The sequence below is a fragment of the Berghia stephanieae genome, chromosome 1, assembly GCF_034508935.2.
Source record: "Berghia stephanieae isolate SIO BIC M18660-M18661 chromosome 1, UCSD_Bste_1.3, whole genome shotgun sequence".
NCBI classification, from domain to species: Eukaryota; Metazoa; Mollusca; class Gastropoda; order Nudibranchia; family Aeolidiidae; genus Berghia; species Berghia stephanieae.
This window is the reverse complement of record NC_088360.1, coordinates 68,210,174-68,234,834: the sequence shown is the minus strand read 5'-3', so window position 1 is coordinate 68,234,834 and position 24,661 is coordinate 68,210,174. Positions and strand designations below refer to the sequence as shown.

Sequence of the window (24,661 nt, the reverse complement as noted above, 5' to 3'; positions counted from 1 at the left end):
AAGATTATGTTTGAAACTGAAACAAACAGCAGATGTTAGTTTGTTAGCGAGACAATATTATGGACCACTTGCAGTCGGGTGATAAGTTCATTCACCCCGCCTTTCCATTCGCCAAATATAGATAGTATGCGCTTGGCTAAGAAGCTCATAACATTGCCATCCGGAAGTATAACGGACCAACACACAAAACTGTGTGTATCCATGAACGTTTATAGACAGGTTAATACAGTTCAGTGAGCATTACTCATAAACGCGGATGGCAAAAAACAATAACAAAGACCTGAGTGACGTCATCTTCGAACTATCTATAAAGAGACTAAGCTCACGCTATTTAAGTTCTTCAGCCCCATGAGAACAAATCAGCGATGAATAAATAAAAATCAGAATTTAGTCCTTCACCTTTAAACTGTATAAACCATAATTCCACCCACTCCGATATATGTACGATTACGTAGATAATTCTATGATTTTGACAGATTTTGTTTCTTCAGAGGAGTCTGCTCTTAACAATACAGAGAAGGTTGGGGGGGGGGGGGGGAGAGAGAGAGAGAGAGAGAGAGAGAGAGAGAGAGAGAGAGAGAGAGAGAGAGAGAGAGAGAACTGAGTCCGCTGCATAACTATTACAAGGCTAATCTCACAGCATACTAGAGCAACTATTCAAAGTTCATAAATAAAAAAGGAAAAGCATCATACAATTCGGAATTTTCTATGCGTCCTTCAGATTCAAACATGTAAAACATTAACCGCTTCCTCCCCCCCCTCCCCCCCCCCCCCCCCCCCCCCCCCCCCCCCCCCCACCCACACACCCTCTTCCTCCCTTGCCGCGAAAAAGAGAAATTAATTGGTTGATCATCGTGAGATCGAACTGGGGTAGGTCGCCCCAAATCCGTACGCTTTTTTCTGGAGTGCTACCTCGGATTCTAACAGCTCTCACTGCGGATTGTTTAAACTGGAGTTTATCACGACTCTTGTAATGTACGACAAAAGTAACGATAATTGTCCAACAATTAGTGTTTGCTAGTATTTCGATGCTATGTGCGGCTATGTGATCTAGTGGTTTGACCCTCGCTTTCGGATCCGACGGTCCTAGGTTCGTACCTCGCTCGGCGCATGGTTGAGTCCTTGGAAAAGGCTCTTTACTCACATTCTCTCGTCGTACTCAGATGTAAAATGGGTGAATAGCGTTGTCTCTGTCTGAAAAAAATTGCAATATCGCCAAACAGATGTCATGTCTCGTTCTACATGTTACGTGTCAGGGAACCACGGTCGTGGTCAGGGATCCTTTGTGAAGCGCTTTGAGCACATTTAGTGGATATTGCTTTACACAAAAGCTCAAGTTAAGTTTTTGTGTGTGTTTTTCTTTTTCGAACGAACGCTGGTCAGTTGTAAAGTTCTGTCTTCCAGATGTCGCATACTCACCACCCCAATTATCACTGGAGGTGGACAAAGGGGCTTGGGGGAGGGGGGGGGGGTTGTAAACCCACCTGAACCCTTGGCTGATATCGGTACCAGTACCGGTAAATTTGCACGATGATAGAATGTGAGTAAAGGGCATTTTCAATGACTCAACTATGCGCCTTAGAGCGGAACTCGAACCCTGGACCTTCCGATTCGAAGGCGATGTCATACCACCCTTTTTGATAGCCACACGGGACTGATAGATCTGGAGGAAATTACTTTGTGAACGACTAGGGTCTAATCCAGCGGGTAACAAGCAATTGCTTTTGTCCGTTTCACGCCATTGAGCACCGGTGAGGTAATATTCAGCGTGATTTGTTTTCCTCTTAATCAACGGGATGTAATGCACTTAATTTTCACGCAAGTGCTATTTTAACTTAGAGTAGTTTCCCTTGCTACATAGTGTTTACTGAGGCTTTACTCCGGTTGTGAATTTTGTTTGCATGTTTTTGCTGCTTGCTGATTACTTCTCATCAATGATTTTGAATTATTTTATTCATGGACGTATTGTAAGGTGAGTGTGTTTTGAGAATGGCATGAATGAAAAGTGCATTTTTCATTCTTGGAGAAGTTTTTCACTCAAGTCAACAAGTTCTTTGTCGTCAGCAGACCACGTCAGTCAGTGCAGCAGGTCAACAACAACATCAAATAAATAAAATCAAAACGCACAAGACTAAGAAGACGAATGCAATATTTTTTCACCGCGGTATTTACAAGCGAATGTATTTGAAACAGGACTGTTTTGAATTGAAGAAGCCTTTCATCTGTAGTGAATTGACTGCCAGTTGAGTTGAGGTCTAAGACTAAGATCTACTAAGATACCAATAGCCATCTATCTCTAGATAATACTCTGTGCCTGTCATTATCCCCAGACACCTGTCTGGGGATAATGAAAATTCGTTATTCCCAGACAGATATTTGAAACTCCGCTCTTTTAAATAATTATCTACATTCCAGAATTTGGAATGTTTCCAAATGCACATAGAAATAAGGAAAGTTAATAAATTATGTATAAAAACATAAAATCAACCAACATTAAATCAGTTGTTACTACATATAAACAATATGCGTCGGCTTCGAAGTGGGTGTCATGGCTGAATGGTTTAGTCGTCTGCCCTGGAAGTTTTACCAGAATCGACGTTGCGGGTTCAAATCCTGGTTCTGCTACTTTTTTTTTTTTTTTTTTTACATTCCGTCTTCTTTTTACAGAATGGTGCAAGGGGTAAATGTCCCATCCATCCTCCCCCCACCACTTTTTTTTTTAAACTCTCTCTCTCTCTCTCTCTCTCTCTCTCTCTCTCTCTCTCTCTCTCTCTCTCTCTCTCTCTTAGTTCCTTTCTAGTTTCTAGAAAATAGTCATATTTATCCCCAATCCGATATCAAAAAGTGACTAAAAAGGATAAATAATTAAAAAGCAAACAGAAATATTCAGAGAGCGACCAAATGGTCAGATAGATGAGAAAAAAAAAACCCCAAACAATTTTAAGAAATTCATGCTCAGAAACGGAACAAAAGGTCAAACAAAAAGGAGAAAAGAATAGACTCGCACAAAAACAAAAAAACAACAAAAAAAGAGGTGGAGGGAAGGATGGATGGGACATTTATCCCTTGCAACGTTCTGTAAAAAGAAGACGGATTAAAAAAAAAAAAAAAAAAAGTGGCGGAACCTGGACAGGTGTCTGGGGATAATCACAGCGAATACTCTATAGTATAGAGTTAGAGTGAAGTTCCCTTGTTGATGAGGACGGTCCCAGTCCCATCACTGTGGGCAAGAGGACAAGACACTGTTTAGGCAAACTTAGAATTCTTCACTTAAAAGAGAAATCTTTTTGCAAAAACTTAGATACCTTTATTTTAAAATACCTACCGAAAGCTCGTGCTAAAGGAAACAACCCAAATATTCCCTCAACTAACCCTAAGAAAAATAATACCTGGTACCTTTAAATTAATCCTAATAGAAAAAAGCAAACACCCTAGCACCTTTACTAAGACTTATAATAACCCCAATAGAAGAAAACATTCTCCGACCTCATGCTAACCCTAAAATAGAAAAAAACAACAACATAGGACTGCTGTCCCTTACATTTCAATACTTCAATAAACATAATGGCGGCGGAGAATGAAAACAATGGTCATATTATGAAATTTTAAGCTTCCACTAATCTATCAAGGTTTGCTCTTTTGTTTTTAAAAGCTACTATATATTGATAAATTGAATAAATAAAAATCAAAAGATCCACGGTGAAAATACAAATTAAAAGAGATGCTAGACCGAGGAGTTTTCGGAAGGCTTTCCAAACTTACACGTTTCACCTGAATACCTCAACATTAACAAGAGATACTATAACTTGATGAAACATAATGTCCATCACTTGCAATATTGCAACTGATGGGAAACACAGTAAGTAATAATGCCATCAGCTGGAGTCGTAAATGACAACTGACTCAGCAAATTGTTTTTGAAATAAGAAAAAATACACCACTTATAAAAATGAAACTTTTCTTAAATAGTAATATTTATTGGGCATTGCATTAAAGTTGAAGTCCTTAGTCGCTAAAAGATTAAGTAATATAATAAAGACAATAGAACCTAAATTTGGTTATAAACACCAAGCATACTTTAAATGGGGTGAGGGGACCGAGTCAAGGAAGCAAGGGAAATTTGGGACACTGTTTCAAGTCTCCCTGCCTCCTAAACATAAAGTCAGTGCATGACATAATCAGTCAGAAGGTCAAAATTTTGGATTTGCAGTTTTTGAAAGAATATGCTCCCAAGAGCATTTTACTCTTTATTTGAAGTAAATAGGGTGATTTTTCATGAAGTTATTTTCACGTACATAGGAAAGGTATCCATCTTTTATACTTTTTCAACTTGACTAGCTGTAAAAAATATTTAGAACAAATTAAGCTTTGATATTTCCCGAAGATGTACAAAAAGAGTTCATTTAATCATTTATGGCAAGAACTCATTTTTGATAAAAATTGACGTAACTAAACTTGGCAATATCTCAATTCAAACATTTTCACCATCCGACTGATTTTGTTATTCACTGTAACATAATGTCCCAAGTCTCTCAAAGTATCCTTTTCAACTTGAAATGCGAATATAGTTTCTTACTGTGAATCTTACAATACATGAGCTCATTTTTTTTCGACATTATCAAGCTCTACCAGCATTGCAAAACCTTATCTAAAAGTATATACTGTAGGTTCACATGGTTTGAAGTCAGTAGAAGAAAAACTATTGATTCAGTTATTTTTATATTGCCCGCTTGAAAAAAGAGAAATGAAAGGGCAGAAGAGATCGCTGCAAAATTCAAAGTGGTATGGTAATGCAATTCAGATTAATGGTTTAGTAATTTGGTAAATACAATGTGTCCCAAGTTTCCCCCCATCCCAAGTCTCTCACTCCTCCCCTTCTAAGAATGTTATTTTAGATTATCACAAACTCCTAGGTTTTAAAGAACAAAGAATTGGTATCGCATTCCCCTTTGGTTTTCGTTTTAGCTCGCCAGAGAGGTTAACAATTCTCACTATGGTATATTCAAGCCCTGAGATCAGAAGTTGACACACACACATATTATGTAGTATAGTTACAGGGATTTCTTTTTGATATCGAAGCCACAAATGGAGAGCTTTTGGCTAAACCACTGGTAGCCAGTGAAGTGAAAGTAGTCATAAAACAATTTAACATTTAAGATATTATACATAGATGTGTCTATTTTATCCAAAAATGATTGTAAAATGTATTGCAAACATTTGAGATTTCATACATTGCTTGTTGGTATTTTAAAAACTTATTTATGTGCTGTCCAAGGGTTCATTCAATGTTTCTACCATTTGCATGTTCGTGAAATTATAAATTGTTATAACTTTTAAAATTTCAACAGGTTATTCAGAATGGATCCGCATTTGCCATGGAATCACTTTCACAATGTTCCAAGATTTCTAAATAACAATGGACATGTTATTCAAAACACTGAGGAAATGCTAAAATGTTGTCAATTTTTCTCTGATCAACACATTTCACCGCAGTATACATTCCCAATTGTCCAAAATCAACTCAACAGTCCTCAGTCTTCTTCATTTATAACATGCAATCAGTTCACCCCTACAAATCTTTCAACACAATTTCGTTGGACATCACCATGGTGGTCATCAAACAGTATCTGCAATAATGATAGTGTGATGGATTCAAGTGAACATTCACACAGCTCGATGCTCAGTCAAAGCGATGCATCTGATAAATGTAAGTGTTTAGTCTTTTGAATAGTTCACATACCCGTACAAATTATTTGTAATTGAAATTGCTTGATCTTCATTGGCCAATTATTCTTTTTTATTCATTTATATTTATTTGAAACATACAAGGGCAGTCAAAAAGTGATATAAGTTGTTGCATAGCTCAAATAAGATTTGACATAGTGACAGGCATCATACTTCATCAGGAACAAGCTCTCATTCCTCAAAGGGTTTTGTTCAATTGTTGCAGCTTACCTTTTTTGCTTGTAAAATCTCTATAGTGGCTTCATAAAAGGCTCCAGACTGCATGTTTAGCCATGCTTAACACCAATTGTGATGTCCTTGTCTTCAAAATGCTGATCTTAAATTCTTTTTTTCAAGGGTACTTAAACTCAATATAGCATCTTCTTATGGTGTGTTACACCATAATATTATGATGTTCATGCCATGCAGTGAACTTGTTTCCACATTGCTTTCACTTGTGAACCCAAAACAAATTTTCAACCAATGCTCTGTAATTTACGGTTCTTTGCCACGCCTACATGTGGGACACATGTAAAATCCCCATTTGCGAAGACTGATCCATCTTTATCAGTAAGTGGCAGAAGACCAGTTCAGAAGTTCACTCTTTCCATCTTTTGATCTGATGTCAGTTTTTTTTAGTATTTACTGGGTGCTAAACTTTGAATATCCAAGCGGGTCAATAAAGTAATGCATACTACCATGACTTACATTCAACTCTGACGTAAGATTACCAGTTGATCTGCTTTCTGTGGTGTTGACTCTAATTGATGGATGCCAAGGTCGACATTTATAGCTCAACGTATGGATTATCCCTTCACTATCTTTGTCATTTGTTTTTGTGTCTTCACCACCCGTACATGTACATCCCAGGATCAAAGGCCTGGTCTTTGTAAACATTTCTAGGCCTTTTATGAATGTATTTTGGGATTTTGCCCTCCTGAATGAAAAATTGAATGACTTCGTGGCTTTCTAAAGAGGTAGTCGATTCGAAAGTATATCACAGCCTCAGTATTTGGGTTTTGGAGAACATATTGGTTCACCATTGTGCCAAATTTAACATCATTGATGAATTAGTGTGGTTAATTAAGAGAGAGTTACGTGCATTTCTATTTTACAATCTGTCTGATATCTATTTATCTTATTCAGTCATTCATTTTTTTCATTCCATTATTTGATTTATTTTTCATGATCTTTTAAAAATAGTTTAACTTAAGGCTCATTCTATTTTTTGGTTGACAAATTTCAGCAAAGTATCCATACCCAGTAGTCCAAAACCAACTCAACAGTCCTCATTCTTCATCACTTGTAAGATGTAGTCAGTTCACCCCTCTGAATCCAATTTCAACACAGTACCGTTGGGTGTCCCCACAATGGTCGCCATTCAGTGTCAGTAGTAGTAATAATAGAAGAACAGTTGGGGAGAGTGAATATTCTCACAGTCAAGGACAGGAATCTAATAAATGTAAGTTTTTGGTTGTTTATTTTGACAAATTAAGAAGGGGGCATGGCACTTGAGAAAATATCTGATTTTTCGGGGATGTTTTTTCTTTCTTGTATTTTTCTCTCTGCTTTGTCTGTACCATACATACTTTTTATTTGGTTGTCTATATTTATTTATTTACATGTTTGAAATTATTAATAATTTTTAGTTGAAAGAATCCACTTTTTTAAACCAAAAAAAATCCTAAATATCAGCATAATATTGGTACATTTCGTAAAACTATCAAACATTTAAATTTGAGCTAGTTAGGAAATCTAAGACAGGAATATATCATCTTTAAATGGATAGAGGCTTGTTTGATTTTTGGATTTTTTGTTGAATAGATTTTAATTTTAGTCAAGGACATTGCATGAGGAAGCAAATTTGTGGCAAAATATTCATCTCAAAGACGAGATATGTGTGGATTCATTCCTTTGAGGACTCTCTCAAATTTTTCTCTAAGGTTATTTGTCAGACACACTTATGGATGCTCTTGGATCTACTTCTGTTTTCTAAGTGAGTTGATTAAACATGGGTTGGGTTCTTTTGACCTCTCATGGTGTCGTGGGGAGATCATTCTCGGTGCCCTCTCTTCCACCTGTATTTTAATTTTTTTTCCATATTGTTTTCTGTCTTTTTCTTAAAACAATGTTTCTTGGCCTTTGTCGGAGACCTTAGTTGAAAGACAGTCAAATGTACAGTATTAGTTTGAGAGATATTTTTTTTTATCCTTGTAAACCTCTGTTAAATACCTTTATCTCTAGTTTTTGTTTTGAATATTATAGTTTGAATTTTGTAAGCTTTTTAGAGTATTCTTCTTAGTGAGGTCCTGTTCTTGTGTATAAATGGGACTTCTAGGTGATATTAAACCAAGTACACTGATAGTTTGCTCTTGGAATCTACCTCTGTTCCCTACTTAATCCAATCCCATTGTCTTACTTATTCTTGAGTGGTTTTAATTGTTAATTTAGATTTTTTTTTTTTTTTTTGCCTAATCCCATTTGCTTCTCTTCAACTGGCGCTCCAACTGAAATGACATAAAAGCACTGTAAAACCCTAACAAAAAAACAAAAAACACAAAAAAATACAAACAAACGAGAGAGAAAATAACTGATTAATCTAATTCCAATTTTGCATATACATTATACATATTCCCTTTTTATTTGTTTTGCGGCGTTGGTATAGATAAATATTTCCATGGATTCGCCATGCTCATTGCCTTTCATAATGCATCCCTGGGTGGGGTTCCTGACCTCCCATAGTGGGCAGGGAGGGACATACTGTGTCCTCTATTCCTCCTATGTTTGTTTTCCAACATGCTTTCTGTCTTTGTCTTGGAATGAGATTACTTGGTTTTGTCCTGGCCCAGGCCGGATACTGGCTGGGAGGGAAAGTCAAATGTATAGTTAGTTTTGGGAGATGATATTTTTTTTTTCCTTTTAAATCATCTCTCTGTTTTGCACGGTATTATGTTTTGTTTATGTATGATATATGATTTGTAAACATTTGAGTATATTCCCCTTAGTAGGGACCCGTGCTTGTGTCTGGATGAGACTTTTAGGTGATCTCAAACTAAGTACACTGATAAGTGTGCTCTTGGAATCTAAATTTTTTCCCTATTTGAACCAATTCCTCTTTGTCTGCCGTATTCTTGGATGCTTTAATTGTATTTCTAGAACTTTTTTCTATCCCATTTTCTTTCTTTTTACTGGGCTGATATGACCATAATGTGGTGCAAGCGCCTTAAAACCCTTAAAAACAAACAACAAAACATAATGCCTCCATTTATTCTCCCAAGCCGGTTAAATGAAGTCAAAATTTCCATTTCATTCTGAACAAGTCACCTGTTAGACATCCCTTTCTTATATTACGTAGCTCTCTTACAATATTCATCACTTCCAACGATCTAGTGCAATAGTATTTTTATTGTGTCCCACCAAGACACAATCTCAGGGTAGTTTGCGATTTGTCACCCATCCATTTCACTGGCCATGCCCGACATTACTTTTGTAACAAGATGAGACACAATGCTTCTGACACACACACAAATACACCCATATCAGGCACGTGTGGTGACCTTTTTCACACACACACACAAACACATACACACACACACACACAATCACACGCACAATACACAAACACATTAGACCCTCTCACCTCTCTAATTAATTACCTAGTGGATTCTCGAAAAACCGGGAACGGATGCAGTGCGAACTTGCGCTGTCATGGAAGGCATGCTCTTTTGAATATGCTTACCACTCTATGTTAATATTTATTGCCATACAGATTTTTGTCAACTCTGGTCGTGACTTTTTCTATACCTTTTATAGCTAGCGTTGATGGGAAGCTTCTACTCCATGTGTACATAATTACAGATCAGATAGCTGAGAGAAATATGGAATTGATTTAACATTGTTGTAATGGACACTATTTTGCGTTGGTTTGAGAGTATTTACATAATAATTTGGGGCTGTCAGACTTCCAAATAAGTACACGTCCGTTCCACGTAACAATGCGACAATCGCAAACGGCGAACCTATCATTATAGCTTGTAATAAGAAAAGGGCGAATTTTTAATTCAGAAAAGTGAGTGGAGCAGGCACTTATGTTGGTAACAACAAGATATGAAGTGAATAGAAAAGTGCCAGAAGACAATAGAGAATAAAAATTTTCGCGGCGGTGGTGGGGTTTGAACCTGCGACCTTATTGGTACGACAACTCCGCCTGGCAGGTGAGAGCGTGGCTCTACCGTGTGAGCTATCCACGAACACAAAATATTCGTTTCAAACTCAAAGTCATTACTAGATCCCTCTCTCACCCACTTCTTGAGACCGCCGATTCGTTCGTACACCACCATCGCGAATAATTTTGACCAGCAGTTAAGCTTAATAGCCAATATTCTCAACACAAACATATAACATAGAAACGATTGAGACATTGAGTATGCTCCGGTGTATGGGGTGAATTTTTAATTCAGAAAAGTGAGTGGAGCAGGCACTTATGTTGGTAACAACAAGATATGAAGTGAATAGAAAAGTGCCAGAAGACAATAGAGAATAAAAATTTTTCGCGGCGGTGGTGGGGTTTGAACCTGCGACCTTATTGGTACGACAACTCCGCCTGGCAGGTGAGAGCGTGGCTCTACCGTGTGAGCTATCCACGAACACAAAAATATTCGTTTCAAACTCAAAGTCATTACTAGATCCCTCTCTCACCCACTTCTTGAGACCGCCGATTCGTTCGTACACCACCATCGCGAATAATTTTGACCAGCAGTTAAGCTTAATAGCCAATATTCTCAACACAAACATATAACATAGAAACGATTGAGACATTGAGTATGCTCCGGTGTATGGGGTGAATTTTTAATTCAGAAAAGTGAGTGGAGCAGGCACTTATGTTGGTAACAACAAGATATGAAGTGAATAGAAAAGTGCCAGAAGACAATAGAGAATAAAAATTTTTCGCGGCGGTGGTGGGGTTTGAACCTGCGACCTTATTGGTACGACAACTCCGCCTGGCAGGTGAGAGCGTGGCTCTACCGTGTGAGCTATCCACGAACACAAAAATATTCGTTTCAAACTCAAAGTCATTACTAGATCCCTCTCTCACCCACTTCTTGAGACCGCCGATTCGTTCGTACACCACCATCGCGAATAATTTTGACCAGCAGTTAAGCTTAATAGCCAATATTCTCAACACAAACATATAACATAGAAACGATTGAGACATTGAGTATGCTCCGGTGTATGGGGTGAATTTTTAATTCAGAAAAGTGAGTGGAGCAGGCACTTATGTTGGTAACAACAAGATATGAAGTGAATAGAAAAGTGCCAGAAGACAATAGAGAATAAAAATTTTTCGCGGCGGTGGTGGGGTTTGAACCTGCGACCTTATTGGTACGACAACTCCGCCTGGCAGGTGAGAGCGTGGCTCTACCGTGTGAGCTATCCACGAACACAAAAATATTCGTTTCAAACTCAAAGTCATTACTAGATCCCTCTCTCACCCACTTCTTGAGACCGCCGATTCGTTCGTACACCACCATCGCGAATAATTTTGACCAGCAGTTAAGCTTAATAGCCAATATTCTCAACACAAACATATAACATAGAAACGATTGAGACATTGAGTATGCTCCGGTGTATGGGGTGAATTTTTAATTCAGAAAAGTGAGTGGAGCAGGCACTTATGTTGGTAACAACAAGATATGAAGTGAATAGAAAAGTGCCAGAAGACAATAGAGAATAAAAATTTTTCGCGGCGGTGGTGGGGTTTGAACCTGCGACCTTATTGGTACGACAACTCCGCCTGGCAGGTGAGAGCGTGGCTCTACCGTGTGAGCTATCCACGAACACAAAAATATACACGGTATATACACGGTAGAGCCACGCTCTCACCTGCCAGGCGGAGTTGTCGTACCAATAAGGTCGCAGGTTCAAACCCCACCACCGCCGCGAAAAATTTTTATTCTCTATTGTCTTCTGGCACTTTTCTATTCACTTCATATCTTGTTGTTACCAACATAAGTGCCTGCTCCACTCACTTTTCTGAATTAAAAATTCACCCCATACACCGGAGCATACTCAATGTCTCAATCGTTTCTATGTTATATGTTTGTGTTGAGAATATTGGCTATTAAGCTTAACTGCTGGTCAAAATTATTCGCGATGGTGGTGTACGAACGAATCGGCGGTCTCAAGAAGTGGGTGAGAGAGGGATCTAGTAATGACTTTGAGTTTGAAACGAATATTTTTGTGTTCGTGGATAGCTCACACGGTAGAGCCACGCTCTCACCTGCCAGGCGGAGTTGTCGTACCAATAAGGTCGCAGGTTCAAACCCCACCACCGCCGCGAAAAATTTTTATTCTCTATTGTCTTCTGGCACTTTTCTATTCACTTCATATCTTGTAATAAGAAAAGGGCTAAGGTATCAGGGATTGGTAAATTCATTTTTTAAAAAAATTGTGTTACTCCAGTAAGCTTTGGTGGAAGGAGACGACCGAATAATTTTTTTAAAAATTGAAAGTAATACAACAGTAGATTTTGACCAATCAAAACGCAGGATTTGCGACACGTCCTCACCCGCTTTGACAAATAATATAACTGGAAGTTTATAAACAATGGAATGAAGGACGTTGTCATCGCTCTGCTCCTTTGTTATTGTTTTTCGCCCGCTGGTGAGATTGCTCTCACTTGGATTCACTCAGACTATAAGGGCGTTTTTCAATTTTTTGCCAAATGCCTGTCCCATTATATTATATATTTTGCTTTCGGATTCTATGGTATATTTTTATTGCAATAAGGCATGTGATTAAAGAATATAGTTAGAAAAGCATAGATGCCAAAAATTGAGAAATTTGGTCCATAAATGAATAAACTACAGTTATTTATACTCCACACCTGCTCAAAATGGCCTGTCGGTTGACAAAAATATGTTTTTAAAAGTTTTGTTGAATCAAACAGCAATATTAATTTTCCTTCTATTCCTGCTTCATTAGAAACACCATATTAATTCATATCTATTATGTTCTAATCTATTAAAAAAGGTCATTTTGATGTCAGTTTTGGGAATCAATTTTTGTCGGTGACATTTGACTCACTCCTGTAACGACAATCAATTTCGCCTAGTTTTTCCTCCATAAAATATCATATTCATTCGACTGGCAACATAAATACATCAAGACATTCCTCCCCTCACATGCTGAAAGCAAAACAAGAACGTGCAGCTACCTATTTTTCATCTACCAGCTTGAACTTGTATCAAAATGATTATTTACCATGACCCTCACTCCTGTAACGGGCTTTTTCTCATTCAAATTTTGAGAATTTTCAAAATCCTTTTAATCATCATTTAATCAGTAAATTTTAGTGCTTGCTAAGTCAAAATAATTGATTTATTACAATTCCTGTAGTGTCAAGTAACATATAATCTTCAGATTTTCATTCCTGTAACTCTCACTCCTGTATCGGCGAGCTGTGTTACAGGAGTGAGTCCACTGTTACAGGAGTGAGATGAGATGGAGAATTTAAATGTTTTAAAGTAAATTACGTCATTAGTTTCTTTCATACTTTACCAATATTGTATTTTTAAACCCTTTGCAATATAGAGTGAACATTTAAGTGGGAAGAGAAGATATCTCAACAATAAGAGAGTTGGTTCTGTTGTTAACTCATTTCTATGTTCGTGCATAAACCACCGGATACAAGAGAAGGCATGGGGGAGGAAATACCATTCATGTAAATAAGACCAGAAAATATGATGAATTAAACACCTGTTCAATCTTAAACTTTAACCGGCTATTGAAGAATTAAATGTAAGTTTTGGCAACCCAATCATGTTGTGCCTTTTATTCCATTTTAATAAGTAAAAGTTAATTTTGTTGAATAAGCTGTTGCAGTTGCAGTTAACGTAGCAAAATACTTTTGTTTTGTTTTGGTCGATTGATAAAAAATGGTTTTAGGGAATATTGAGTGCGTTTAAAGAGGAAAGCAGTAGAATATCAAATAAATATATTAAAGAGAGAGAGAGAGAGAGAGAGAGAGAGAGAGAGAGAGAGAGAGAGAGAGAGAGAGAGAGAGAGAGAGAGAGGTGTGGGGGAGAAAAGTGGATATAATATTATAGAAAGAGCGATAAAGAGAGAGAGAGAGAGAGAGAGAGAGAGAGAGAGAGAGAGAGTGTGATAATGTGTGTGTGTGTGTGTGTGTGTGTGTGAGAGAGAGAGAGAGAGAGAGAGAAAGAGAGAGAGAGTGAGAGGGGGAGGTAGAGAGAGATTCATAAAATCTGGTTGGAAATCCTGATTCGTTTTGGGTCAGTGTTACTCCATGTATTCATGGTTATAGATTTATCTAACGCATATTTGTTTCTATTCTGGTTGAGTTCTGACAATAAAAATGCCTTGTGACATCATTAGACAAATAAATAAGAACTTTGTCGGCCTTTGTTGTTCATAGCGTTCCATAATGATAAACAATTTAAGTGTCTATCAAAAGTCTTCCCGTAGCGTAATAATCACCTCTTTTAACTCTAAAAAATACTGTAGACTTTAATTCATAATCAACAAATTGGTGACTTTTGGCATTTACAACAATTACTGCAACAACACAGTTTGTGGTGACTCTCGTTTGTGAGAGAAAACCTTTTCTGTACTCAAAGCAAAGGCTACGAGGACCATTCTAATTACAATTTTGACGATCAACTGGAAACTTTAAAAAAATTCTGTCTTCTTTATTATCGATTTAGATACGTTGGGGCACCTTAACAGTTCACTTTTGCGATTCTTATGAACAGTGAATACAACTCAAATAATATGTGTGCCAAGTGTTATAGACCGTCTTTATTTAGTCACTCACTCCTGTAACGATGCGACTCACTCCTGTAACGGTCAACTCACTCCTGTAACGACCTACAAAAATGATATTTATGTCTATTAGGACAGTCCCATCTTGTTTTTACAATTTGCTCAATTTATGTCTTTACTAATCTCTCTCAAATAGCCTCTAAAGTATATTAAGAACTATCTCTTTAAAAAATTATGAGAAATTAAAATATTTAATTTGCCAAAATTTTCAGGATTTTGCACAAATCTCTCTCAAAACTAAAAAAAAATAGGCACAAATCGGTCATTAAACCATTTGTAGAGAATGAATATATGCTGAAGAAGGCCATAGGAGAAAACTGTCTGCATCATAATTTTAAAATGCGAACTTTGCAGCTTTGAATTAGCGTTACAGGAGTGAGTCAATGTAATGAGATTCGACATTTAACCTGCCAGCATATAAAGCCAGGAGAAGATTAAGCTTCAATATTATAGGAAATGATTGAGGAGTAATCAACTTAAGTGGTCACAAGATTTGATCCAATTTGATTGAAATTCCGAAAAAGAAAATTCACCCTCCTCATTGGACAAAAATTTGAAAAACGCCTATAAACGTGAAAGGTTACACATAGTTTTCTGTGATGGTATTGTTGATCATGCGTGTAGAACTAGTATTTTTCATCGTATGTAGTTTGCCTGGTTTATCACTAACTGCCACTGCTTACATTGGGACGACTGTCCGAGGGGCGTGGCTATGTTCCTTTTCACTTGGCATCTATTCAATGGTTGGAACGCTTGACAATTATGGAGCTCTTTTTGATGTAAAATGTACAACTGCTTGGTTGTTTTTAGACTGCTGGAACTGTGTGCAGTGTGTTTCAGAAGCGTAACAAAACATGTCAACAAAGTTGTTGCAGTCTGTCAAACGAATAGTCTTGTATTTATAATATAACAAGTAAATTTGATACAAATGGATTTATTAATTCACTATCAGTCCATTATACTTTTAAGTTTGTGATATAAGATCTCTGTGTAAAGAGATATTCACTCTAGAAACCGTTTGAGCAAGAAAATTAATCTGCTGACTACTGACTGATGATGATGACTGACTTTTTTGACATTGTTGTTTTTGTTTTAATTTTAATAATTAAATGGCCCAGTAGTTTTTCTTACATTCCATTATGGAATGTCTAGGGGTGAGGACATCTTAAATTGATATGTCATGGGGGGTGGGGGTAATTTTGTAAAAAGGATTATCATTTATGTTTCTGCTGTTTTCTTTTTTTTTTTTAGCAATGACTGAGTGGGACAGTAGCCCTCGACGTTGGAGACTTTATGATGGAAAGAGGAAAAAAAACTGGAGATCCATGAATATTTCAGTCATGTCTTATAATGTCCTTTCTCAATCATTGTTAGAAGAACATCCTTATTTATACAGTGATTGTGAGGACGAAGCATTGGATTGGTCTGTTAGGGGTCCTGCCCTAATGAAACAGTTTAAGCATCACAAGTCAGATGTAAGTGGATTTAAAGATCTTGTCATAAAACTAAAATAAACCTTTTATGAAAACAATTGAGATACAATTGTTATCACAAATTAAGTGGGTGGGCGGGGTTTTCTGACCTCCCATAGTGGGCACTTACTGTGTCTTCTATCCCCCTATGATATCTGTTTTGCAATTTATGTCTTTGTCTTGGAATGCGATTGCTTGGGTTTTTCCTGGCCCTGGCCGGATGGGAAACTGTCAAGTCTATAGTTTTTGTTTTGGAAGATGACATTTGTTATATATTGTCATGTGTTTTTAAATTTGTAATTGTAAACATTTGAGTGTGTTTAATTAAATGGCCGAGTAGTTTTCCTAACATTCCTCACCCCTAGTCGGATCCTGTCTGGATGAGACTTTTAGGTGATCTCAAACTAAGTATACGATGATATGCTCTTAGAATCCACATCTGTTCCCTAAAAGTACCATTCCCCTTTGTCTTACTTTTCTTTTGTGATTTTAATTGTAAATATATAGAATTTTGTTACTGTCCCATTTTCTTCATTTTTATTGGAGCTGAAATGACCTAATTGTGTTGCAAGCGCGTATTACTCTTAAAAACCAAAAGAAAAAGAAACCCCAACAAATTAGCTGTTTTCAATTTTTTTTTTAATGGCTTGTGCAAATTGACAAAACTTCCCCTGCAATCCTTGTAAAACCAAAGTGTCTCTTTTACTAGGTACCACAATAAACTATATTTTGCGTCACGCATCTAAAAAAGGATTGTTTTTAAACTGGGTCATTCAACCGTTGATACTTCGGCCATTAAAAAGCGTACAGTAATAAAGTTGGTATCATTGGAAAGAGGAAAGTTTCAGCTTTATTCCTATACCAGATCAACAATAAAAAAATGGGCACGGGTGGTTGGATGGGAGCATCACCCTTGAATCATATACCTATGATGTTCGCATGGGTGTACGATCCGATAGTGATGTCGTTTCTTCTTCTCTTTACTAGCCTATCCTACTTCTTTGGTTTGTGATTGTATTTTTGACAGGGGATATTTTTTTTTCTGTAAATCTTCTGCCTGTTTGTTCTTGGTTATTTATAATTGAGCTTATGATATCTTTAGGTTATGATTCTGATTTACATTTGTACTATTTTTGTTAGATTGCTTGTTTTTTGTTTCAGCGGTCTCTCATATAACCTCAATTGTGTTGGAAGAGACCTAAAGCAACAAACAAAAACAAAAAAAATAAAAAATAAAAATAATAAAAAATTTTTTTAAAAAAATGGGCATTTAAGGGAGGAAAATGCCGTTTTAAAACTTTACAGCAGTGGAAAAACCCGACATATTACTGATATAAAATTTGATCCGAGTCTGTCTAAAAGACAAACCTCTTATCTCTATTTCTACCAATTTGTTTTACTGAAGGTTGTTTAATGGCCGAGGTATCGCATTTTAAAAAAGCCCACCAAATCCTTGTTTTCAGCTTTGGGTGTTATCAAATTTTTTTACACCTCATTGTAGTTTGTAACAGCACTTAAAATGCCGTGATAATGAGAACTCAAATTATTGACAAAAAGAAAAGAGTTCACGAAAACCACATGAATATTTTATTAAAGTACCTTCATAGTTTATGTTTTAGATAGTTTAAAACAAAATGAATAAGATAAATGTTGTTATTTCAATTGATATGTTTTAATGATGGAACAGCCTAAATAAACCCCTCATTTTTCCGGTTTTTATTAACGTGTAATCTTTTTTGGATGACTTTCTAGCCTTGGTTTTCATTGAACGACGTTTGGTTTTTATCATTTTATACATATATTTTTTTTCAAATCTGGTTTGTCTCTCGATGTTTATTTATTGCTAAACAAAAAACACGGTACGAATTTATACACACACTCTCCACTCATGGCATCCATGTTGTTGCTATGACAAAATGATTGTTTGATCTCGTTAGAACTGAAGTAGATTTTTACGGTCGAAGGTGTAATGTCGTTTTTAATACAATTGCATAGGAATACCCACTACTTGTAGTTTCTAAATAGAAAAAAGACATACAATGATTTGTCCCAATGTGTTAGAAAATTGAAAAAGCATTGCTATTGTTTATTTTATTTGGGAATAGCGGTACTTGTAATGGTTATAAGATTGGAGAAATAAGACTTCGAAGTGCCACTTCGTTGTCTAACAGTTTTTTTTTTTTTCTGATGCTTTCATGATAGTGATAGACTATGTAAAGGAACAATAAGAAGAGTTACTAGTGGATAATGAAGCAGTTTTATCTGTAGAAGTTAATAATTCTTTACGCCATTAAAACTGCATCAAAATGGATAATAGGATGACATGTATTTATTTGTTTTTGTTTGTTTGTATTTTTTTGTATGTTTTTGTTTTAAATCGGGAAGAGCTGTAAATTTAAGACGAGAAAAGAAGCAAATAAAGAGATCTTTTTTTCAGTTTTTGGTTTTGGTGAGATTTGCGATACCTCAGTTCGTACAATACTCGCCTCTCAAGCAAAGGGACATTAATCATAAATAATCGGGTGGCTAGGTCTTTAGGGTGTGTGTGGCGGAAAGTACTTTATTTCAGACTAGCGTCCTATCTAAAGGGTAGCAGTTCATTCAGTTACACAGAAATCAGGATACAGTCATGCATCACAGACCTTAAGGCGCTAAAAGACTTTGGGATTGTAGGGGGTTGAGGGCGCAACAGACACACCTGCTGGGCACAAGCGCATGATTCCGCATAAGAGGAAAGCACTCTACTGCCAACGTATATATCGATACCCTCCTAATAACATACAAAGAGACGATTTACAGTGGAAAAATCATCCCCCATTATAGGAATAATACATTCGGTTAAGGATCCCAGAGAGGGCCAAGGCAAAACCAAGCAATATAATTACCAGACATGTCCATAACGTAGAATGAAAGTGAAACAGACGTTGCGGAAGTAAAGACACGATGTCTTGAGATTATAGGGGTTTCTTAAGAGGTTGATTTATTGTTTTATGCTGCTGGTTCGAACAGTATGCTTATCATTCATGATTTCATGTTGAATTTTGAGAAGGAAATATTGACTTTGCCAAAAAGTTAAGATGATTTTTTAATTCAGCAGGTCCGGTTTGCTATAGCGTGTGAAACTTTTCTTCTATCTTCATTATTTTGAGAGATATTTAATCTTTTATACATTTTGCTCGTGATTATAACTATTTTTCTGCCAACATGCAAAATTGCGTGTTTCCTGATGTTTACTTCTTTATTTTTTCAAAGACCATTTGAAGAAAATGTCTGAAAAAAATTGGATCTCTTCCCTGGAATACTCTCTACCCATAGACGTGAATTACATGTCATACTGTATGACATGGAATACTCTCTACCCGTAGACGTGAATTACATGTCATACTGTATGATCATTATGTTAATATAGTATAAGGAATATGCTATTTCGTCATGCTGGAGGCCAAAACATTTACTTTCGCGAGTGTTTTGGGGAATTTTCAACAGACTGTAGATTTAGGAAAACATTTGTGTCTGGTTCAAATCTTGATATATTTTATTTACCTAGTCACTCTGCTTTAAAAATGTGTATCACAAGTATGATGAATCTTTTTAGTGGTTAGTTACATTACGTCAAAGTTGGAACATGTTCTTACGTCAATTGGCAATCAAAAAATTTCTAAGTTCTTGAAAAATGAATTTGCTCTCAATTTCTTTTTTATGTATGGATTTTCAAAATTTCCATGACTATCAGAATGCTTTATGAATATAGTAAGAAAAGTCAATTTTAAATATTTTAAAATTGTCTCTTGTGGTACCTACTTTTACTTAGTCCATTCTACTCTTCTAGATTGGTCTGGTAATGTATTTAGATATCCAAAATTTAAAGAATATCCTGATGATTGAGGAACATTATCCTCTTGTCTGGTGGGTTCTACATCAATCCACACCCTTGCTATCTTTTATCCCCTATATCCTTTATATTTTCCATATGACTGTGTATTTGTTCTGACCAGAGACCATTTGGTTTTGCCTTGACCCTGACTGGAGTTTCTTGCTTTGAAGGGAACGGATTTATCTTTTTGGTAGAAATGTCTTCTTTCTTTAAATCACCTCTCCATCATATTTTGCTGCATTTGACAGTACAACTCTTAATGGGCATTCTGTACTTTTCTGGGTGGACCTTCTTGTAGATGATCATCTCGAGCTAGACAATTGGATAGACCCCCCCCCCCCCCCATTTCTTTTTATTTTATTCCTGATTGCTATATTGTCATCTTCCTTCTTACTGTTACCGAAATGAACTGAACTGCATAAGCAGGAAATTCCCAGGCAACCAAAACGAACCAGATATAATGAACTTAAATGTGATGTGCCGTGTTTGAATTGGCATTGTATTCCCTTTGTCACCTTGAACTTTTCTAAATGTGCTGGATAGAAACAGCCTCTGTGCAAAGAAGGATATTCATCCTGGGTCAGATTGGTTCTTGATTATTCCATATTTGCTCTCATATACCCCAATATCTAGACATTCTTTACACTACGTACTTGCTTAAATTACATTTCAATACTCTAATAGCCACACCATTCATCCAATCTGAATCATTTGGAGTTTACTTTGTGCTTCCTATTAGTTACTTTGACCAATTGACATAAACACATTGGATTAATTAATTGAACAGAAAAATATAGAATTTCCTTGCGGAATACCGTTTATGACAAATAAAGAACATTTAAGGATCTGCTATAATTACATTGACCAACAAATAATGTATAAACTGAATATCATATTTTTTGTTATTTTTCATCTTTTTGATGATGCTTTATCAAACCGTAGGCTGTCAAATAATTTGATATATTTGTAAACCCACTACATCTTCAATGTATAACTAATCACTGTCATGAAGGTATGTTATCTCCCCAATAGGACCTAGTGAATCTGTCCCTCTCTCTACCGCAGTCTTCACATAAGTGTATCCCCCCCTCCCCAAAAAATTCTTATCTTGCATCAGGAGGATAGAAACGTTAATAAACTGGCTAATTTTTTTTTATTGCAGAAAGCAGCCTAGTTTTCTCCCTAGAGTACACACACGCAGACACACAACAATAAACTTACTATTTCTGTTATTACTTTAATATAGATAAGAGATTTAATGGTTCATTCAGCAATATTAAGTACATATTTTGATAAATCAATGTTTTAAGTGATGTATAATGCCTTTTTGACTATTGATTGGAGGGAGATGGGAGGAGGGGGAAATTATTATTCAAGTGTTATAAAAAGCTGGTAAATTGATTTTGAAATTAAGTTTCTTGATTTTGTTAAATTTGTCAGATTCGTAAACATGGTTTATTTTTTAAAAATGTAGATTCTTTTTATAGGGTGTGTAAACTTTTATTGATTTTATGCTCCTTACTATACTGTCTTCCATAGATTCTATGCCTACAAGAAGTACAGGACAACCATTGGGAAACATTCTTTCAGCCAAATTTAAAATCTCTTGGTAAGAATGTTCTGTTTATCATAGCTGATTTATTATTTGTGAAAACGAATTGAAAATTGAGCCAAATAGATAAAAGAAAGACCAGTCTCCTGAAAAGAGGAAAAGCATGTAGGGATGATGGGCAGACAACTTGCAACAGAGGCTGGAATTCCCCTGAGGGGTTAGCCTTCTTGGTGTGTTACTGTTATGTCAGCCGTCAAGCTTGTAATCTCTTTTATCCCTTATTTATCTTTCAATGTACAGCTTTATGTCCTTGTTCTAGAAGGGGCCATTTAGTTTTACCTGGAATTTTTTCCCGAGAGAGAAACAATAAAAGGGATTTAAATTTTCATGAGAAACATTTAAATCTTTTTTGTATTGTCTCCATTATACATTATGATATTTCAAAGCTTTTTTATATTTTTTTGCAATATGCATTATGTGTTTATCTCTTCTGGCAGAGGTCCTGTGGCTATGTAAGTTTGGACCACTGTGGTTTCAGTAGACTCTTGGATCAATTTCTTATCTATTTTGAACTTGTACCTTTTGTCTTACTTTTTTTTAAAGGAGCACTTTAGATCTCCACTTGGGTGGGGTCTTTGACCTCCCATCATGGGCAGGAGGTCACGCTGTGTCTTCTATCCCCTATATCTGTTTCCGAGTTGCTTTCTGTCTTTGTTTTGGAATGGGATTAATTGGTTTTGTCCTAGCCCTGGTCGGAATCCTTGACTGGAAGAGAAACAGTCTAATGTATAGTTATAGTTTTGGGAGATGATATTTCCTTCCATGGAGCCGAAGTTTATCCCAGTTTCTGTAGTGTGAAATGGACAATAGTAATTGCTTGCTACCCTTTGGATAGGACGCTAGTCTATCGCAAAGTACTTTCTACCAGATCTAACAGACCCAGCTACCCAATCACTGCTGGGTGGACAGGGGTTAGCAGGTCAGAAAAAAAATCTTGACTGTACTTGGTATCGATTTCACTTTGCGGGTGAAGCGAGTGCTCTACCAACTGAGCTATTGGGACCCCCAGGCAGGGGAAATGCTTGACTAATCATAATCCAGTTATATGGTGGGAATAACACATGTTGCAGAAGTCACACTGTTTTTCTTTTTTTTTAAATGTTTTTCTCAATACAACAAAATGAGGAATTTGAATGAACTTTTCACCGAATTCATGATTTTTAAAAATTGGTTATTTTCTCTTCTGTATTTTTAGGATATGAAGGGTACTTTGTGAAAAGGACAGGATCCAAACCTGATGGGTGTGCCATCCTGTTTAAGCCTACAAAGTTTAAGCTCATTGAATTTGTTCCTGTAAAATTTCAAAGAAGTGGAATTCTTAACAGAGACAATGTTGGAGCTATACTGTTACTAAAACCTAAGAAAACTTATTACAGGGGCAAAGCAAGCAAAATTTGTGTTGCCACGACTCATCTTCTGTTCAATCCAAAACGAGGAGATATTAAACTTGCTCAGCTGATGTTATTTCTAGCGGAGATTGAAAAATATTCGTTTTTGACCCCAACTTTTGAAACGAGTCAGATGCCAAGTACCAGTTCTCAGCCTTGTGGGACTGATAGCAATAACCAAACCAAAACTAGATGTCATTCTTATTGCCCTGTCATTTTATGTGGAGACATGAACTTGGAGCCAAGAAGTTCCCTGTATGACTTTATAGTTGAAGGATATATTGGTTATGATAAATGTTGTAGCCTAGATTTGTCAGGTCAAAGGGAGGGAAAGGGAAGAAGCAATTCTTACTTATCAGCTAAATTATTGCCAAAGAGTTTAGGGATTAATAATCATTGCCAGTTCATACAGCATGCCTTAAACCGAACTTCACAGAGCATGCCTTGTGCCAATGAGACGTCTGATTCAAAATTTGGTGAATCATCTGAAAACAAAGACAGTGAAATTAACAATGTGACTCATTCGGATGAGAATGACAAAACAAGTCTAATGAATACAGGACAAGCTTTTCACAATTTCAATTTCAAATCTGTTTATCCTCATCATTCTAGATTGGTCACCACTCATCATGGCAGAGCTTCATGTATGGTTGATTATATTTTCTATTCATCAAGAGACATAAGTCTCAAATCTGAATATCATCGAACTAAAAGTGATAAAAAGAAAAGAAAAAGATGTGAAAGTACAAACAGTGAAATGCAATACTCCTCAATTTCTAATCCAAGTAAAACAGTGAAAAGTGAATGTGAGATTGATATTGGAAAAAATGAACATGTAAATAACATTGGAAGAAATGAGAATGTTAACCAAATGACCAATGTCAATAACACAACCCGAGATTCCTGTCAGTATGTATATAGTGTTCAAACTTCTGGGGCACATAGTCTTGAGCCTGCCGAAGTTTGGTCTTCAGATGATCAGGAGTGCTCAACATCAAATGATAAAGAAAAAACTCTATCTGACTCTGTTGTGCCTGAAAGAGGCCTTACTTGTGATATTGATCAAAATAAAAATATGCAAAAACAGATCTCTGAAGAATCATTAGAACTTTTAGGATACTGGTCGTTGTTGTCATTAGACGAATTTAAAGAACAAGGTTGTCTTCCAAACAATATTTTTCCATCTGACCACATTTGCCTTATTGCAAAGTTTTTACTACATTAATAGAATGCAAAGATATAGTATATTCTGTATGGATGTTAACTCGAGGCAGCTGGCTTCATATATTTCATAGATGGTTATACTAATTATGATTCACTGTTAATGTTTTGAACAATTTTTCTTATTAAACAAACTGAAAAATACTGTCAGGATTTTCTCGTTCATATTGATTTTTATGTGCCAAAACTAAATTGCTTTATAAAAAAAACAGATGTAAAGCTTTATTTTCTTACAGTTGTAAAAATGTTTTAATTGTCATTGGGGTGATAAAAGAGATGTGCTTTGAGCAGTTTATTGTGGAGACACTTTTTTATTGTGACATCTTCCTATCCCACCAAATCCGCTTTTCACAAACTTGTTGACGAGCTGGGATTGAATCAAATTCACTCTAAATCTGATATCAAGAGTTATACAAATGAATGTCCCAAAATGCCATTACAGTAAGGTTTCATTGTATTTCATTGTACTTTAAGTTATTGTTGCACAATCAGAATCACTATCCCCTGGATGGGGTCTTTTGGCCTC

At 36.3% G+C, this 24,661-nt stretch overlaps 1 protein-coding gene across 2 annotated transcripts; it reads left to right on the top strand.

Annotated features, from left to right (window-relative positions):
* Nucleotides 1-1,862: 1,862 nt before the first annotated feature.
* Nucleotides 1,863-24,280, top strand: LOC144980151 (uncharacterized). 2 transcript variants are annotated; one of them, XM_078927717.1, is made up of 6 exons: nt 1,863-1,972; nt 5,349-5,707; nt 6,971-7,186; nt 15,820-16,043; nt 21,454-21,523; nt 22,722-24,280. In XM_078927717.1, the coding sequence occupies exons 1-6, from the start codon at nt 1,902-1,904 to the stop codon at nt 24,137-24,139; spliced, it is 2,358 nt and encodes a 785-aa protein (XP_078783843.1). In that variant the 5' UTR covers nt 1,863-1,901; the 3' UTR covers nt 24,140-24,280. The 2 variants fall into 2 exon arrangements, with proteins under 2 accessions (XP_078783843.1, XP_078783852.1); XM_078927726.1 differs by lacking the exon at nt 1,863-1,972 and adding an exon at nt 2,057-2,253.
* Nucleotides 24,281-24,661: the final 381 nt, after the last annotated feature.

What these genes read in the sequence shown, in the direction of transcription:
- LOC144980151 (XM_078927717.1), top strand. Translation starts at nt 1,902, where the DNA reads ATGTTTTTGCTGCTTGCTGATTACTTCTCATCAATGATTTTGAATTAT. An exon ending in AAGCGATGCATCTGATAAAT is followed by an intron (nt 5,708 to 6,970) that starts GTAAGTGTTTAG and finishes GACAAATTTCAG; the next exon opens with CAAAGTATCCATACCCAGTA. An exon ending in GCCAAATTTAAAATCTCTTG is followed by an intron (nt 21,524 to 22,721) that starts GTAAGAATGTTC and finishes CTGTATTTTTAG; the next exon opens with GATATGAAGGGTACTTTGTG.